At 41.5% G+C, this 17,800-nt stretch overlaps 1 protein-coding gene across 1 annotated transcript; it reads left to right on the top strand.

Moving 5' to 3' along the window:
- Positions 1-7,667: 7,667 nt before the first annotated feature.
- Positions 7,668-9,058, top strand: LOC125765456 (uncharacterized). The gene is made up of 2 exons (XM_049430637.1): positions 7,668-7,774; positions 7,843-9,058. Exon 2 carries the CDS (start codon positions 7,870-7,872, stop codon positions 8,881-8,883), a length of 1,014 nt encoding a protein of 337 aa, XP_049286594.1. The 5' UTR covers positions 7,668-7,774; positions 7,843-7,869; the 3' UTR covers positions 8,884-9,058.
- The last annotated feature ends 8,742 nt before the right edge of the window (positions 9,059-17,800 follow it).

Here is a 17,800-nt window from a genome sequence, read left to right as displayed (position 1 = left end):
GGAACCTCCTGCAATGCCATATCGCACATTTTCAAAGCATTTCTGGCCTTACCCCAAAGCATAACGTCTAATGGCGATGTACATTGGTGTTATTTTGTACTTTTAAAATCTTCACATCTAAAACCGATCGATTCCATAACGAACGCCGTTTTAGACGTGCCGATGACCCAAATGAACATGCACGAAATGGTACGCGCCGCAGTGGCCGTGTAGTGTTTCATTAGGCGGCGTAAACAGGAAGCTGCTTAAGCAGGAACCATTTGTCAAATGTGTGTGCAACTACATGAGCTACATTTTAATTAAACACCGACTGTAACGCTACGTGTGGTATTATCCCGAAGGGGTACAGATTAATAAGCATATATTTCCTCCCCTCTTTATACCATCGATCGGCGTGGATTACAAACGTGACCAACCGTAAGCATGATCCAATATCGAGCAAACCTCAACCTGAAAAAGGGCTCTAGTTCGGTCGTGTATCAAAGCATAAATATTCGCCATGCCATTCGTGTCTCTCGAGCAACCGCGTGATTGATTTATCTCGTAATAATTGTTTCACTCTCGCCGGTCCGTAAGACTACGATTAGTGCGCCGGTAATGCCACCCAAAACCCGCGTGACAAGGTTGGCACACGAATGCTTCACAAAGCAGGTGGGTATGAATGGTTTTCGGGAAAACAAAACCGCCCGTTCGTTCGTTGTGATGTAGATTAATGAAATTTTTCGATCCAAACCGCTCACGTTGACCGGCCGGTCCTTGGTCCAGGCGGGGAGGGTGTTGAGCTATCGCGGACACGCTTACAAGTCAATAATATTATGGCGGCGCTAAAGTTTTTAGCACAACAACAACAAAAAAAAGCGAAACCAAAACTTCTTCCCCACCCTAGAAGGACACAATCGCGGAAAGAGTTGTGATTTATGGAACTTTTCGCGTAATGACACCTTTCTCGATCGGTTTTGTGGTACGGACTGTCAGCGTGAATAAATGGGTTTTTGCTGCTAGCACAAGCAAAAACCAAGGTACGTTATGAGCGCTACAAATGATAATTTCATGCCTGCTGATGGAGTTATGTCGGCTCACCTGGGGAGGGAAGGCCACCGGTCACCGGCTAGCTTAGAAAGTGCACGATCTGCCAGCCATTCACTGTTTCGCTAGTTTAAATAAGTGCAAAACCGAGACACACTCTAGAGCTAGATCGCAATCGTAAATCCGGTAGCCTAATGGGCAAACATTCATATTTTATTTTTGTCTGCTTTTTTCAATCACACCATTTATTAGCGCGACATGCTACGCTTATGGGTCTTAATTTAGCAGCAAGAGTGATTAGTGGGATGTAAGCTTAAACCTCAAGGCTCTTTCTCGACTTATTTTGTTTCATTTGTTTTAGTAAGCAATTTTGATTCCTAACCGTTACAATTTCCATTAGAGGTTACTTAGTGACGCATTTTTTGAATTTTGAAATTGAGTTCATTTATGTAATGAAAATTAATTCCACTTGTAATACAGTGTCATAGCGTATTAACTAATCTATCTACGGAACCGAATTATGTTCAGTTTTTCATTAAGCTCCTTCTATAGTAAAAATATTTTAAAATTCTTTTAATAATGAATCGCGATCAATCTAATCAGAACCAACAATTCCATTTCGAATTCTCCCTTAATCCCACAGCCCGTCCTTCCACTTAATCAACTCATTAAATTTCAATCGAAGAAGCATCAAACCATAACCAAAACGCTCATTATTGCTTGCTCGCACCGATTGGTACACGGTAGTTCTAATCCACCAGCAAATCGCAAAACCGTACCACACGCAATTGACACTAAACAAGAAAGATTAGCTTGCGGGTCTAATTAAATTTCGTACCAAACCACCGAAACGCTATCACGAAACTGACGCTTTAAGCTCCATTTAAAACACTTGGCCATCATGCCTTTTCCCACACATTTCCTCACCAAGTTTTGTTCACAAAACTCATTAATCTTCATTCGCAAGGGCCTGCAATCACCCACCAAAGTTTGGAGCGCTTTTGCGTATCGATTGATGTCAATTACTACGTTTTGAGGGAGCAAAACTTCGATTCAGACCATTGCCAAACATCTCGCACCTCCGAAGCACAACAATCATAACAGTTGCACAACACTCTACGAGCCTAATCTCTTTGGGAAGCGAGTGCCCTGCTGGTATGCGGGCTGGGAGGGCTTTGAATGGGAAAGCTTCAAGTAAAGAGGTCGTACTGTTGCAATGGATTGATTTGAATTATGGCGTGAGTATTCACCTACCAAAGGATGCACCGATGGTTGTTGCTGCACAATGACATCGTTCGATGTATGCATCACATATTGTACATACGCCATCCATACGGTCGATGAAATCCTCTCCGGTCGATAGCAATCTCAAAACCGATGTCCCAACTGGCACGAATGTCCAAACTCCTACCGATTGGACACTCATTTCAAGATGGGCGATTGACGAAGATGCACCACCCGATCATCATAGTGCACGCTTTGCATCATCTCAAGCACTAATATCACTTGTAACTCTTGTTAAAAATCATCATCGTCCAAGTGTCTTTAGCTCCACTGGCGGTGATTAATTAGCTGCCTCTTACCTACACAAGAGCACACACTGGAGCGGTGTCTGAAGTAAGGAACACTAAGCCTCAAAAAGAAACATCCCAATCACTAAAGCAAACTATCAATCCATCAACTCTTTCTTTATTATGTTTTCATTCGCTTTGTTTCGTTTTCCCAAACGTTAACATTTTCTTTTTCTGCTTCCCTCTTCTCCTGCTTGTCATTTTTCGTATGTGCACCCTGTCGGCGCCTACCGTTAGGCAATTAGATTTCAGTAATAATTTGTGCGTATGTGTGTAATTTAAGCAATGTAAATATGTAAATGTGAATAGGGAACTAGGATAGATGTAAGTGAATTATGTATAATATAGAAATTAGTCTAAGTTGAGTCAGCACCGTGGTCACATCATCATTCCAGAGAAGTATCATCCGAACGAGCTATCGAACATTTGGTCCTTCGAACCGGATAGGAGGAGCCAAACAGTAAGAAACCCAACGGTCTGAATGCTGAATAACGATCTCAGGAGGACAACTGTACGAAACGTTGCTTATGAAGTGTCGAACTGGGAAGAGCGCTGCGTACGTATACGAGGTCATCGATCGATCACGCTGATCGCAAGAACAGTGCGTGCGTGTCAGGTTGCTCACAGAATACGAGAAGCTTCAAATTTGGATTGTTTTCAAGGAGATCATCGAGTTGGGACAGTGTCATCATCCGTAGCCTGAAGCACAAGCGCTGCGCGTGCATATCGTGATTGTAAAATTTGTCCGTGTCAAGCGTAACGTAACATAAGTATTTGTGTGTAACCAAGTGTGTAAGAAGCGTCGCACAAACTAACACCGTGAACAAGCATAGGATTAGTCGGAGAAGTGTGCGTGTTACTACGTTTGCGCGCGAATTGAGGACTTCGGCCATCGCCTTTCACGCAATTGCGTCGTTCGAGTAGTGGTGTAGGATCACAGACGGGAGACGCTACAGTGTGGCACATAGTTTCCGCACAAGAGTGAATATCTGCAAGTAAGAAAATGAGTAAACAAATACAGACGGTGAAGCGGAAATATCTCGATACGTTAAGGTGCGTTGATTTCTTCGTTGAATTCATAAATGAGTATAATGCAGAGGAACATGCGTCTCAGCTGGAAGGTCAGTTAGGAGCGTTGGAAGAAGCAAGAAAGACATTTGAGAGTGTACGTGAAAAATTACTGGGTGAAGACGAGTGCGATATTGAGGCCCTATGTACGGAAAAACGAGAATATTATAAAAAATACCAACAGGTTAAAGGATTCATTGTGGCTCGTCAAAAGAGCGAAGAAGTAGGCTTGTTACCAGCAGCAAATAGCACAAGCGTAAATCAATCGATGTTATGCCATCCCAAATTGCGTTTACCGACCATTGACCTTCCGTCGTTCGATGGCGACATCACAAAATGGTTAACGTTTAAGGACAGATTTACGTCAATGGTTCATGAGGCGGTTGAAGTTCCTGAAGTTACGAAGTTGCAATATTTACTATCTGCATTAAAGGGAAATGTAGCAACCCAATTCGATCACACGCAGTTAATAGCCGACAATTACGAACCTACTTGGCAAAGTTTGCTTACGCGATACGATGACACAAAGACGATTAAAAGAGAATACTTCAAAGCGTTGTATCATCTAGAAGCAATGAATGATTCCTCGGGAGAAGAGTTAGCGCGGATTGTAAATGAAGTGAAACGATTGGTTCGGGGAATGGAAAGACTCAAGGAGCCAATAGACAAATGGGACACCCCCTTAACAAGCTTGATTATGTTCAAAATGGAGGCTACTAGTTTATTAGCATGGGAATTAGCTTCAGCAGATACAAAAAACGATACATATCAGGGACTAATCGAATTTTGCGAAAAACGAATCAAAGTGTTAACCAATTCCAAAATATACAATGTGCGGACTATCGATACGAGACCAGCCAAGCTGGTGAGCAACACGCGAACGCCTGTTATACGTAAAGAAGCAAGGTTTAATATAAAGGGAACTCCTACGATGGCACATGTAGAACAAACGGATGAAAGGTTTAAGACAGAATGCCCGGTGTGTAAAGAAGATCATACTTTGTTCAAGTGTTCGAAATTTGAGAGCATGGGTCTCGAGCAACGGCTCAATATAGTAAAGGAAAAATTTTTGTGCTATAATTGTCTTAAACGAGGACACGGAGTGCGTCAGTGTAGATCGTCTTATCGTTGCGTTCAATGTAAAAAGCGCCACCACACCATGCTATGCAGCCGACCAAAGGAAGCATCAGTAGCAGTACCACCAGTCGTAAATGCCACTATGCACAACAGGAATTTAGAGAAGCGAAAGACTATTTGGCTTTCTACAGCCCAAGTGCTTCTGTTAGATTCATGCGGTAAGGAAATTCCTGCCAGGGCATTATTGGACATGGGAGCCCAGTCCAATTTCATGACGGAAAGATTGGCTCAACAATTGGGACTGAGTAGACAGCGGATGCTAAGCTCGTTATCTGGAGTAGGTGCAATGGCATTAACAGCAAATAGTATGGTAACGGCAACAGTAAGATCAAGAGTGTCAAGGTTTTCTGCAGTACTAGACTTTGTTGTGTTACAACGGGTAACGGCAGATGTTCCGGCTCAGACAGTGAATGTTGATCGATGGAATATTCCAAGTGGTGTGAGATTAGCAGATCCAACATTCTTTAAGTCGGAAAGGGTAGATCTATTAATTGGAATTGAGTTGTTTGCGGATCTATTAGAAAAGGGCCATATTAAGGTTGCACCTCACTTGCCAAGCCTGTTAAAGACCAAATTTGGGTGGATTGTGAGCGGACCAATGCGAGACAGCATCAAGTATAGTAACAACAGTGTTTTGTGTCATTGTGTCCAAGAAGAGAATCTGATCGATTTAATGAGACATTTTGCCGCCCTCGAAGACATTCCTCAAGAAAGGGAAACATCAGAAGAAGGCTTGAGTTGTGAAAGGTTCTACTGCGATACTACGATTCAAAACGAAGAAGGTAGATACGTGGTACAGTTGCCAAAGGTGAAAGAATACGAAAAACAATTGGGAGAATCAAAGGAAACCGCGTTGAGGCGATTTTTATCGATTGAACGGCGACTGAAGAAAGATGAAGCCATGAAAAAGGAATACGTAGAGTTTATGGAAGAATACGAACAGTTAGGTCACATGACGAAGGTGGCGAGCTACAATAATGTTGAATTGGAAGTTGGAAAGGACTATTATTTGCCCCATCACGCAGTCTGGAAAAGGGAAAGTACCACTACTAAATGTAGAGTGGTGTTCGACGCTTCGTGCAAGTCTAGTTCTGGGCGATCACTGAACGACATTTTACTGACTGGTCCAACAATTCAAGAAGACATTATTCCAATTCTGTTGCGTTTTCGAATGAAGAAAGTGGCATTAGTCGCAGACGTAGCCAAAATGTATCGTCAGGTTTTAGTAGCGAAAGAAGACAGAAAGCTGCAACGTATTCTATGGAGGAAAGAAAGCGAAGAACCTATTTCCGTGTATGAGCTGAATACTGTGACTTATGGCACAGCGTGTGCACCATTTCTCGCCATAAGAACTTTGCTACGAGTGTTTGAAGACTATGGTCGTCACTATCCAGAGGCTTTGAAGAGTAAGGATGATTTTTATGTTGATGATCTTGTATCAGGTGCAGACTCTATCGAAGAAGCAAAACAAATAGCAAAGCAGTTAGATGAGCTTATGAACAAAGCAGGATTCAGCCTTAGAAAATGGGCTTCAAACTACCCAGAAACGCTAGAAGGTATTCCACAACAAAGGCAATGTGAATCAGTTGCAGTTGAGCAAGCCAGCAAATCATCAATATCCCTTTTGGGGCTATTATGGACTCCAAGATCTGATAGCATGCAACTGAACATAAAGGGGATAGAACAACAAACTAGCTACTCCGGGAAGCAAATCTTATCGTGTATTGCTCGTATGTACGATCCGCTGGGAATCATAGATCCTGTAAAGATGAAAGCAAAGATGTTCATGCAGCGTGTGTGGTCGTACAAAGAGTCACGAGGCTCTGGTTGGAACTGGGATAATCCCCTCCCTGATGAGCTGCAAGTAGAATGGAAGAACTTTTACGCTGAGTTGAAGTATTTAAGTGATGTTAGTGTTCCGAGAACAGTGATCGATAGAGCAGAGGACAATTATCAGATACACATATTTTGTGACGCCTCAGAGAAAGGCTACGGCGCTTGTTGCTATATCCGTAGTCGGAATAGTCATTCAGGAGAAATAGTGGTCAGATTATTCATATCAAAGTCAAAGGTAGCGCCTCTTTCAAAAAAACTCACCATTGCAAGGCTTGAGCTGTGTGGGGCATTACTAGCAAGCAATCTGTACCAGTTAGTGCAACGAGCGGTTGCCAAAGAAGTCACATGCTACATGTGGACAGACTCGATGACGGCATGGTATTGGATAAACTCTCCTAGTGACAGGTGGAAACCCTTTGTGGCAAATAGAACAAGAAGGATTCAAGCGAAAACTCAGAACTGTATATGGAAACACATTCCTGGTGTTGACAATCCTGCAGACTTGGTATCAAGAGGAACTGATGCCAAGGCTCTAATTGATGCAAGACAATGGTGGGCGGGGCCTTCATGGCTCCCCTTAGACGAGGATATGTGGCCAGTTTCACCGAATCAAAAACCGATAACCACAGACGAGGAACGAACATCAGTGTTACTAGTCTCTTCACCGGTTGAAGAGTCTTTTAGTGATAGGTTGTTCGAGCGCTGCTCAACATACACGGCTCTACGCAAAGGTGTTGGTTATTGGTTACGTTATTTAAACCTCTTGCGTGCTAGAAGAAAAGGTGCCAAACCTCCAGGGCATACCAGCAGTGGTCTAAGTACGGAAGAATTGGTAGAAACTGACAAGTTCTTATACCGGCTTGCACAGAAGGATCAGTTTTCAGAAGAGTTTAAGGCAATGGTAGCAAAGAAATGTGTACCAAGAACTTCTCCCTTACGGTTCTTGAATCCGTTTATAGATGATCAAGGCCTAATGCGTGTTAACGGACGTTTAGCCAACTCACAGCTTGATAGTGACATGAAACAACCGATACTTATCCCGAAAAACCACCGTTTAACGAGCTTGTTAGTACAGCATTATCATCTAAAGCTCTTACATGCGGGTCCACAATTGATGATTTCCACCATAAGGCAAAGTTTGTGGATCATAGGAGTGAGATCGATAGCTAGAAGTGTTTACCACAAGTGCATGCGTTGCTTTAAGGTAAATCCAAAACACATCAATCAACCCATGGGAAATTTACCTTCGAGCAGAATAACCGAGGCCAGGGCATTTGCAGTGTCCGGTGTCGACTATGCTGGTCCGGTTTACGTCAAAGAAAGGCATCGCAGAGCAGCACCAACGAAAGCATTTGTGGCAGTGTTCGTGTGCTTCGTGACACACGCAGTGCACTTGGAGCTTGTATCGGATCTGAGTACGGCTGCATTTATCTCCGCGCTAAGAAGGTTTGTCGCTCGGAGAGGTCTGGTATCAGAACTATACTCAGACAACGGAACCAACTTTAAAGGCGCCTCGAATGAACTGCACCAGTTGTACCAGCTCCTTCAATCAACCCACCATCGAGAAGCCGTAACTACCTGGAGTGCTGACAAGGGATTCAAATGGAAGTTCATACCGCCCCGTGCACCGCATTTCGGAGGTCTATGGGAGTCAGCTGTGCGGTCCATGAAACACCATCTCCAGCGAGTTCTTGGAACAGCATCTACATCGTTTGAAGATTTGGTGACGTTGTTGGCAGAAATCGAGTTATGCCTGAATTCTCGGCCAATAACACCGTTATCACATGATCCATCTGATTTGCAAGCACTAACCCCAGGTCACTTTCTTACTGGTTACCATTTGCAGGTTATTCCTGATATCGCATTGAAGGACATTCCGGAGAACCGTTTAAACCACTGGCGCGTGGTACAAAAACGTTTGCAACACTTCTGGGCGAGGTGGAGTACCGAGTATTTACAACAGCTCCATGCCAGAAGCAAGTGGAATTGCGAAGCAACCGAGATCAAACCAGGAATGTTAGTGATAATACGCGAAGATAATGTACCCCCTTTGAAATGGCCTTTAGCACGAATAACAAATATTCATCCCGGTACGGATGGTGTGGTTAGGGTAGTCACAATGAAAACGGCACAATCAAAAGAAGTAAAGCGTCCTGTAACAAGAATATGCATCCTTCCCATTGACAGTAATAGCAAACATGAAGAAGAAAACACAATAGATGAAAATAAGCGGAGCGAAACTTAAAAAAAAACGTTTTTTTGGTGGGCGGGAATGTCGGCGCCTACCGTTAGGCAATTAGATTTCAGTAATAATTTGTGCGTATGTGTGTAATTTAAGCAATGTAAATATGTAAATGTGAATAGGGAACTAGGATAGATGTAAGTGAATTATGTATAATATAGAAATTAGTCTAAGTTGAGTCAGCACCGTGGTCACATCATCATTCCAGAGAAGTATCATCCGAACGAGCTATCGAACACACCCATTGCATATTGCATAAACCCTAGGGGAGGAGCCCATGGTAAAATGATTATGTTTTTACTTTCCACAAAACCGATCACACACGGCATTTGTTTCTTCTCCGTGTTGGGATGAGGCCTGCTATCTATGGTTTGAAACCGAGATGGATGATAGATGATGAAGGAAGTGATAGATTTACGACTAGATGGGTTAGACGATTTTGCAACGCATTGTGGTTACAGTTGCGGTGGGAGGTATTTAAAGAGGGCTATTAGCTGAAGTTTTTTGCATTCCGAACTCACGAACGACTAAAGTTATAATGGGCAGAAGTATCGAAACATTGGTACAAAACCCATTTAAATCGATTAGAATGTTCGCGGTAAAGTGTTGTTTGAAATTTATTGCGCAAAAAACAGGAACTACTAATGACTAGATCCACTCACGTACGTGTGTATCAATTAGAGAAACGTTGTTTTTTTTTGCTCAGAATGAATGTTTTTTGTCTATTTGATGAAACTACAAGAACGAGTTGTTGGACGGCGGATGAAATTAATTTCGATTTGGATAAATGTTTCCCCTTTCCTGAAACATCGTCAGAAACTTATACAATTTAAAAATTTACTGAGATGAAAATTTTACTTACAAACACCTTGTGAGACAATCGTAAATCTGGTTAAATTTCCTTTAAGTACCCTTTAATTTGTTGGAGCAATTTAGGGCAAATTTGCAATTAATTAGTTAATAAATTGGACATACTGATATGGATGATTTATCGTATGCAGATTAACCCTTATCTTACAACTTAGAAGCGAATGATAAAGCTTACCCAAGAAAAGTACTCGAATGGGTCAATTAGCAGATCAGTAGTTGTCTCGCTGGGCAGTTCGTTACTCTAATGTCGAGTAAAGCAACATAAAGAACAGTTGGGATGTCAACGTCTTATCATGCATTAACAAACACCAGACAGATGTATGCAATTCTATCGCAAAACAAGCGCAAAAAAATCAATTCCGCATGTATCGCGTATTTTCGGTTCAATCAATTTCGGACATCCGGCAAACATCATTTGTAGAAAAACATAAAATAAATGTTGTATTTAACGGCTGAAACCTTTGTAGAAAATATGTGTTGAATGTCCCTGTTCATTTTCCTTCCAGGGAGTTCCATTAAATGATTTCATATCAGCTTTTTTATTCTTGATTGAACACCAAAAAGTCGTTTAGTGTTATTCAAAAGCAATTTATAATCTTCGTAACAGTTCCGACCGAACTACCAGACAAATTTTACATACCCCTATCATCATTAATCAATTTAATAGGGGAATTTCTGATAATCACTGTTTATTCCCTAATACATTCAATCTAACTATAAACGATGAAAGCCCTTACACACACGGGGACACTTTCACATTATCAACCCTACTATATGAAAGCTATCCGTCGTCTTCAAAGATATCATTCAACATTAATAGGCCAGAGTGACAAACACCACATAGGCAATCCAATCGGAAGAAACATTTCCATTGCCGTACACACCCCATTTGGTTGGCTTTGAAGCCATAATCGTCCCACACGCACTGCCCTCGGTGCGATGCTTCATCTTGCATCACATATCCATTCATTTATAATTGTCTCTTTGTTGGGTGGCTTATGACGGGACGCATCACTTAAGTGAATGATTCCCTCAATCACACACCAACCACACACACACACAAACCGATATTCGTCCCATTGCTCCGCAGCCAACGAAGAGCCGACGAGCAACCGACAGATGATGAGGGAGGAACATTTTACACAAATTCCTGCACAAATGGCAATTTCAATTCTACATCACCCTTGGGTGCGTTCGGTAAACCCCAGCGTAAACCTTCTACACTCCCGTCTATTCTCCCAAAAGGGCGCTTTACTGTTAATTAATTCGATCCACAAACACAAAGAGCATCTACGCTGGACGCAAAACGGTTCAGGGGACAGGAAAACATTCAAAGCACCCGAAACATTCGATTACAATTTGGACGCTGTGTTGCTACAGTAAACCGTCACTCCTAATTCGGTCAACAATTGATGAAACATTTCACAACTCCCAACCTGCGGCCCTAGACCGCCCAGACTACGGCTTGAAGCGACTATTAATAAGTGCGCCACTAACTCCCTTGCTCACTCCCACATGGCAACGATTCAATCAAACTTCAGCTTCATTAAACTGCAATTGCACCCGGGACTGCAATCGGGAGATGGAGTATCTACACCGTTCGCCCTTTACCAGCAGCGTCGCGGTGTAGAACGCGTAATTCAATTGCCAAAATGATCCCCCTCCCTGTGCGGACTTGTTGTGACTTCCGCCAAAGGAACCATTTTTCGTTCGATTAAGCAACCGAGTGGCAAGAGGGGAATTGTGCGTATCGTGCGAATTATGCGCATGAAAATTATACCCCGTTTTTTATGCGCCTTGTGCCGACTGTACAGCTGAGCAATGATTTGCATATGTGATTGTACGCATCGTTTTCTGTTTGATTGCAGACAACAAAATCATTATGGCTGTTTTGTCGACGTTTTGGTGATCGTGCAATGAATCGCATTACGTTGCGAAGGCAATGGGACAAACTGTGGGAAATGGGAAAAGTGGAGCGAGAGACCATTTTCCTGCTACCGAGGTTGAGAAGAGATTTATGGGTTGTTAAGTACATGTTTGATAGTGCGAATAGGTTATTATTTTAGTAAATTGTAAAACGTAATGTAGTAGCTTATTTTATCATCCTTTTTGGATTTTTTTCTTTCACTGAAAGTTTGAAAAGCTTTGAATCTAAAACACTCAAACAAATAGAAAGACAAAAACTGATGAAAGGTGACTTGAGTCACTGTGAAAGAAAATCTTACTCAAATATTAGATTGCAATGATTTTATGAAAAACACATGAATTAGGTGGAGTTTTTATACTGTGAGTACGCTTTAAAACTTTGTAATTTAAAGCAAAATGAAGGAAGTACTCGATCTGACAAGAACAGAAAAAGTCAAGTAGATTTAAAGTTAAAAATGTTAAAAATTACATTAATTTTATTTATTAAGTTGTTTCAGTATTTTGTTTAAAAAAATATAATTGATTGTTCTGAAACAACTCTCGTCCAAATTAACTTTTAACTAAGTGATGAACTGGTTTTGATTTTAGCATCGCATAATTCCTATATTTCATTTCATTTAATTTATTAATGTTTTGTATTTTCTTTGTCCACTTTGATAAATGTTAGGTGATGAGACAAAAAGCTTAAATATAAAACATTCAAACATTTAAAAAAAACTTTAAAATTTGTTTAAATTGGTGATTGATTCCTGTCCGTTCTGGCAAGAATAAAATAAAAATGGTGAGTGGTTAGTGAGCAAAGCTCAACCGATAGAGTCTCTTATAAAAATCCATCCGCCAACTGTAACGTTTCGGAGCATGTTAAATTATTCAAACATAAGGGACAGATTATCTTTTATCACAGCCCATGCCCTCGAAGTATCCCGCGGCGAGTCTTTCGGAAATTCATTTTTCACCGAGTATGTCCCTTACCTACCCACGTAAATCACCATCGATTGCAACGCCTGAAACATTGTTGCTAATTTCGAAGCAATTAAGATTTATCGGGTCAATAAATTTATCCTCTTACTGAAATCCACGAACCGGCGATCCGGGACGATTCGGTTGCCCTGCCACCACGGTTACTGATGGTTTCTGTGTCCTTCGAAGTACCGTCAACGGAAAAAGGAAAAAAGTGTTTTGGAATCGAATAGATGCCATTTTTATGTATTTTTCCTCTGTCGCGCGACCTATAAACAGCGGAAGCGGAAACTTGAACCGGCGGGTACATCCTTTCGCTCCATCCCTGTCCCTGATGCAGCGTACAAGCAACTGTACGTTGGTCTGATTTTCCTACCATCTGACATAGGGAATCGTTCTTTTTCTCAAACCCATAGCCGTTTAACGTTCGGGCCCTCTCGTGAGGTTTAGCAATGAAAAGCGTATGAGAGAGGCTTAGGCAACGGGCATAAAACAAAAAATGCAAGCAAAACACCACATAAACCGTTCAACAACGACGACAACCAACGCAACCCCTACCTCGTATGGCCAACAAGGACTAAGAAGAGCTTCACAAACATCCCCCAAAACTAGGGATGCAAGTTTGTAGCGAAACGTGAAAAGAAAAACGTTCCGTTTTTTGTTTTACGTGAAAAATGCTTCCGATTTACTTTCGCGCATTCCCTTCACTCTTTTTCTCTCTGTCTCTCTTTCTCTTCTTTTCTCTGTTGGGGATTCATGTCCTAGAAAATGCATTCTGAGAACCTTTTGTTTTCTTTTTTTCCGCAGAGTTCGTTCCAACGCGCGATCAACTGCATTGGCACATACGGTCGCTTGCTGCATGAACGCGTTTTTGGTTTCGGTGAGGTCCTAGTGAAAACTTTAACCATTAGTAACGGGGTTGCTTTCCCTCTACGCAGAACCATTTATAGTGACATAGTGGGAATACGGTATACTTACGATCGGAAAAATATTTTCAAAGCTTATTTTTGATGTAATTTTTACTTAACTGATCACTAAAACAAACCGTTTGTCGCTGAGTCAAGGATTGCAGAAGAATCATAGTGTGGAATACTATTAAAAAAATTTCTTAAATGGAATAAATTAAATTATTACTTAATATTAACAATTATTAATAACAATAATAATATGCCGACAAGGAAATTAAACAAATTTTCTCTAATTACAAACAAGCATTTTACGCAGAACACATTTCTGTCCGCATTTTCATCACAGTTCTACATAAAAAGTATGCAAAAAATAAAATATCAAAAGCTACAAAAAACAGTAGCAATAGCTTGAGCATTGAGCTTTTTTCCTTTCTTCTACTTTTTCTATTTTCTCCATTTTCTAGTATTTTTTTCTTCTTTTTTTTACAAACTTCACCTGTTCTAAATACCTTTCGATGACCTCCGAACTGTATGCTTTCTATTGCTAGTGAAAACTGAAAAAAAACTTTCACACACATTTCCACACCCATTCTAGTAACATCGTGAGGAAAATAGTTTTTCCTTGTGCATTGCGGGGAAAATAGTAGAAACGAGGGTTGAAAAGTTTTCAAGTTGTCGCTTGATTTATTCAAATCGTTTGCACAATCTTTGCCTTGTTCGGTAGCCATTTGATTGCGGTTTCATCATCGCTGTTTTTAGATCCTTATCCACGTGGGGCAGTTATTTAATCCTCAGTTTAATAAAAAATTACAAATTCTTATCCAAACTCACAAGGATACGTAAATAAAAAACAACATAAAATAAAGCATCATTTTTTTAAGAAACGTTTTTTAACCATCAAACAATGATGAATGAAATTCAATATGATTTCAATTATTCATGCTTCACCATTCGTACAAAACCGACCATCGTAAATCACCATCACATAAATGGAATGAAACAGATACAGAAATCTGTAACGCTTCACCAATTATCCTGAACCGAGCGAATGATGAAACATCCGAGCTCCAATCCAGCTGTCCATCCGTAGGACACATGAACGACCTGAAAAAGGATCTCGTCCGTCACAGTAAATTCAATTCTGCAGATAAAAAAAAGTCGAACATTCAGTGTGAGATCGAAAGTGATGAGATTATTGAATATCCCCTCGCTGTACGAACCCGGTCACCCACAATATTGACCGTTGTGGTAGAATGTTGAACAGTAACTTCTTTATCCTCACGGTCTCATTCTCACGGTGTGATCGATGCTGGTGCAATCGTAAAAAGTCGGTAAAGGAATCAAATAACGAATGATCACATAATTCCATCCCCGTCACTTTTTGCTACCACTCGCCAGTATCCACCAGTTCGTAGTATCTCGCCTACTATGGCGATTACTACGATTGACAGACAAATAAATCCTTATCCACTAGCGTATCGAGATAGGAAAGCGAAATCGAAATAGAAACATTATTCTTAGACCAGCCACCGCTACATGCTACTGCTGCTGCTTTGCTCACTTTTTGGGCACCATTTTGATGGCCATTTTGCACCAAAGTTTGCTTCGTATGCACAGTCGTTCCCTTCCGCTTCTAAATTGTGGAACGGACGCATGAGGGAGCACCATGATCCCGATGATCTCTTTTGTCAGGCGGAAAATCATAAAACTACCACCACGACCCAGCACATAATCAGAATTGGGGCGCAAACGATTTGTGTGATTTATTTTCAATTGTTTCAGCACCAATTGGTCCGGACCCGGCCGGGGGGAAGGTGGTGGTAACGGGGAGCGATTTTTCGGTGCTGCTTGAAGTGGAAAAATTCGAAACGTCATGCAGTGCAGGTCTCTAAAAGTTGACAAACGTTAACGAACTGAACCGCACTGACCCGAACCACAAATTTGTCCCCCTGGCCGTTGAACTCCACGCTACGGACGATTCGGCCTCTTAACCGACCACACCACAACGGATAACGATGATCGGAGCAAAAGCACAAGGGGATGTATCGTCGTCTTTCAAACCGGAACGAGATGCGGGACCAATCTCGACTCACCGATACGAGACGACAAATGCCGTCCGGCTTTTCTAACTAGATTACACCCGAATGAGGGAGCTTTGCTTCACTTTTTTGGTTGATATACTTTTTTTCTTCCTCCTAATCTTGATGATACTTGAGGGAGAAGAGAAATTCATCCGACAGTGGGATGTGAAATCCAAATGCGTCTGCTGAAAGCGACCAGAACGGAACGACCGACAAACACGACAACGATTGTCAGTTTTAATTTAATTCAAATACGACTACCCAAGTTACTAACGGCAAGGCCAACATGGCCAAACGTTTCAAACGTGCCTTCAGCACGTATCGTTCGCACAAGCTATCAAAAGCATCCCTGTGACACAAGTGTTTATAATCATCCGCCTTCTTTACTCCCAATCGCCACCGAAGGCCTTTTCTAATGCGGGACTAATTAATTAATCCTTTTATGGACTCTTTGCCACACCGCAGCACAAGAGTGAGTGGTATGGGTTTGGTACAGCACACGTGTGGGTGAGTCTTCGGTGTACGCAGAATACATCCCGCTTCTCGATAAGGATTTAATTTTGATAAGACACAACCGTAAGCACACTGTCTGGGTCAAGAATTTGCTGGAACTCCCGGGAGTCACCGAAAACAACCGTTTCAATTTCAATTCTTACAAAACCTGACGCTGCTTGCTCTAGTAGCTGGCATGAAGGTCAACCATCCCATCCCAAAATCAATGTCGCTTGTAAAAAAAGGCACACACATTTTACTTATTCCAATTTTCCCACACAAGAAACGATTTCAAGAGCACCGAAAAGTGGGAAAAGGATTTCATGCGTCACACACAAATGCTCTCTACTTGAATGTCTGTCATTTTATCGACGTTCTGTTGACATGTAATCCCGTACAGTAGCTGGCCAACTTTGCGATTCATTTCCACTACCCCGTATCAGCTGCCTTTCGTTTCATCATTCCATTAAGAACCGTTACGTCGAAATGTCATCGTACGAAAATGGGATGAAAGGAAAGCTTTTCCTGTATGTGCTTTGCCAGCACAGAGAAGACATGAAATCATACACCCTTGAAGGACCGGTACGAGAACGCGCAATTGATATCGTCCTATAGTACGAAACGCTAAAAAGTGAAGTAGTGGAATGGAGATACAGCTTTCATCTGTGTAGGGATTTGTTTTCCTCCTTGCAGCATTTGATTTGCTACGAAACGTGACAGAGGCAACGCTAGTTGACAGCTGATACCGCCCTAATACTACTTCCTGTCGCCAGTACACACTATTGAACGGTTCGAAACACCCCTGCGCTCATATTTTTTTCCATCAATAAAGCTTTAGTATTTCACATAAAATCTTATTTGTTCCATACATTGCACTTAAAAATCATGTAGGTCAAACTTTCAAAACACAGTTGATGTTTTCCCATTAGTTTTAGTGTATACTGAGGTATAAGTATGAAAACATTAAACACGCTACTTTCCTCAAAATGTCAATAAGCTTAAGCTATTAGCTTCATGTAAATAGACTTGTTTCATTCGTAGAAGAGTTAGATGGAAACTATCAGAGGGGATTCTAAAACGGAAAATCAATCACTGATCAGATCTTCACCAAGCGACAGATCTTGAAGAAGATGGCTGAGCTCCAAACAGCTTCACTCCTTCCATCTCTTCATAGATGTCAAGTCCGCATACATATGACAGCATAGCAACGGTAAAACTACACTAAGCAAAGAACCAGGAAAGTTGTAATTCCAGGAAAGCTTACCAAACTTGTACGATTAACAATGACCAACGTCACACGTCAGATTGATAGTTAATGAAAAACTCAGAACCCTTTGCAACCACCAAGGATGTGTCTACTCTTCACCAAGAGAGGATCATCCGTGACTCAGTTCCACCTCCGGAGACTAAGACATTCCAGATCTTACCATACGCTGATGATAAAGACATCATTCGTTTACGCCTCTGTTATGTAGTGTTATCTAAGTATCAAGAATGTGGCAGAAAACCAGGGTTAAAGATTAACGAGGCAAAAATCAAATTTATAGTGTTTAGTGACAGTGGATCATCGACCCTGCTAACAAATCCTGACTTACGCAGATAAGTGATCGTACTGTTGAAGTCTTTCATAAATACAACTATCTTGGGTCGCCATTGATGTTAACTCGGTCGGCCAACCAGTCT

The sequence above is a fragment of the Anopheles funestus genome, chromosome 2RL (genome assembly GCF_943734845.2).
Source record: "Anopheles funestus chromosome 2RL, idAnoFuneDA-416_04, whole genome shotgun sequence".
Taxonomy (NCBI): Eukaryota; Metazoa; Arthropoda; class Insecta; order Diptera; family Culicidae; genus Anopheles; species Anopheles funestus.
The sequence above is the reverse complement of the archived record's forward strand: the minus strand, read 5'-3'. Positions and strand labels throughout refer to the sequence as shown.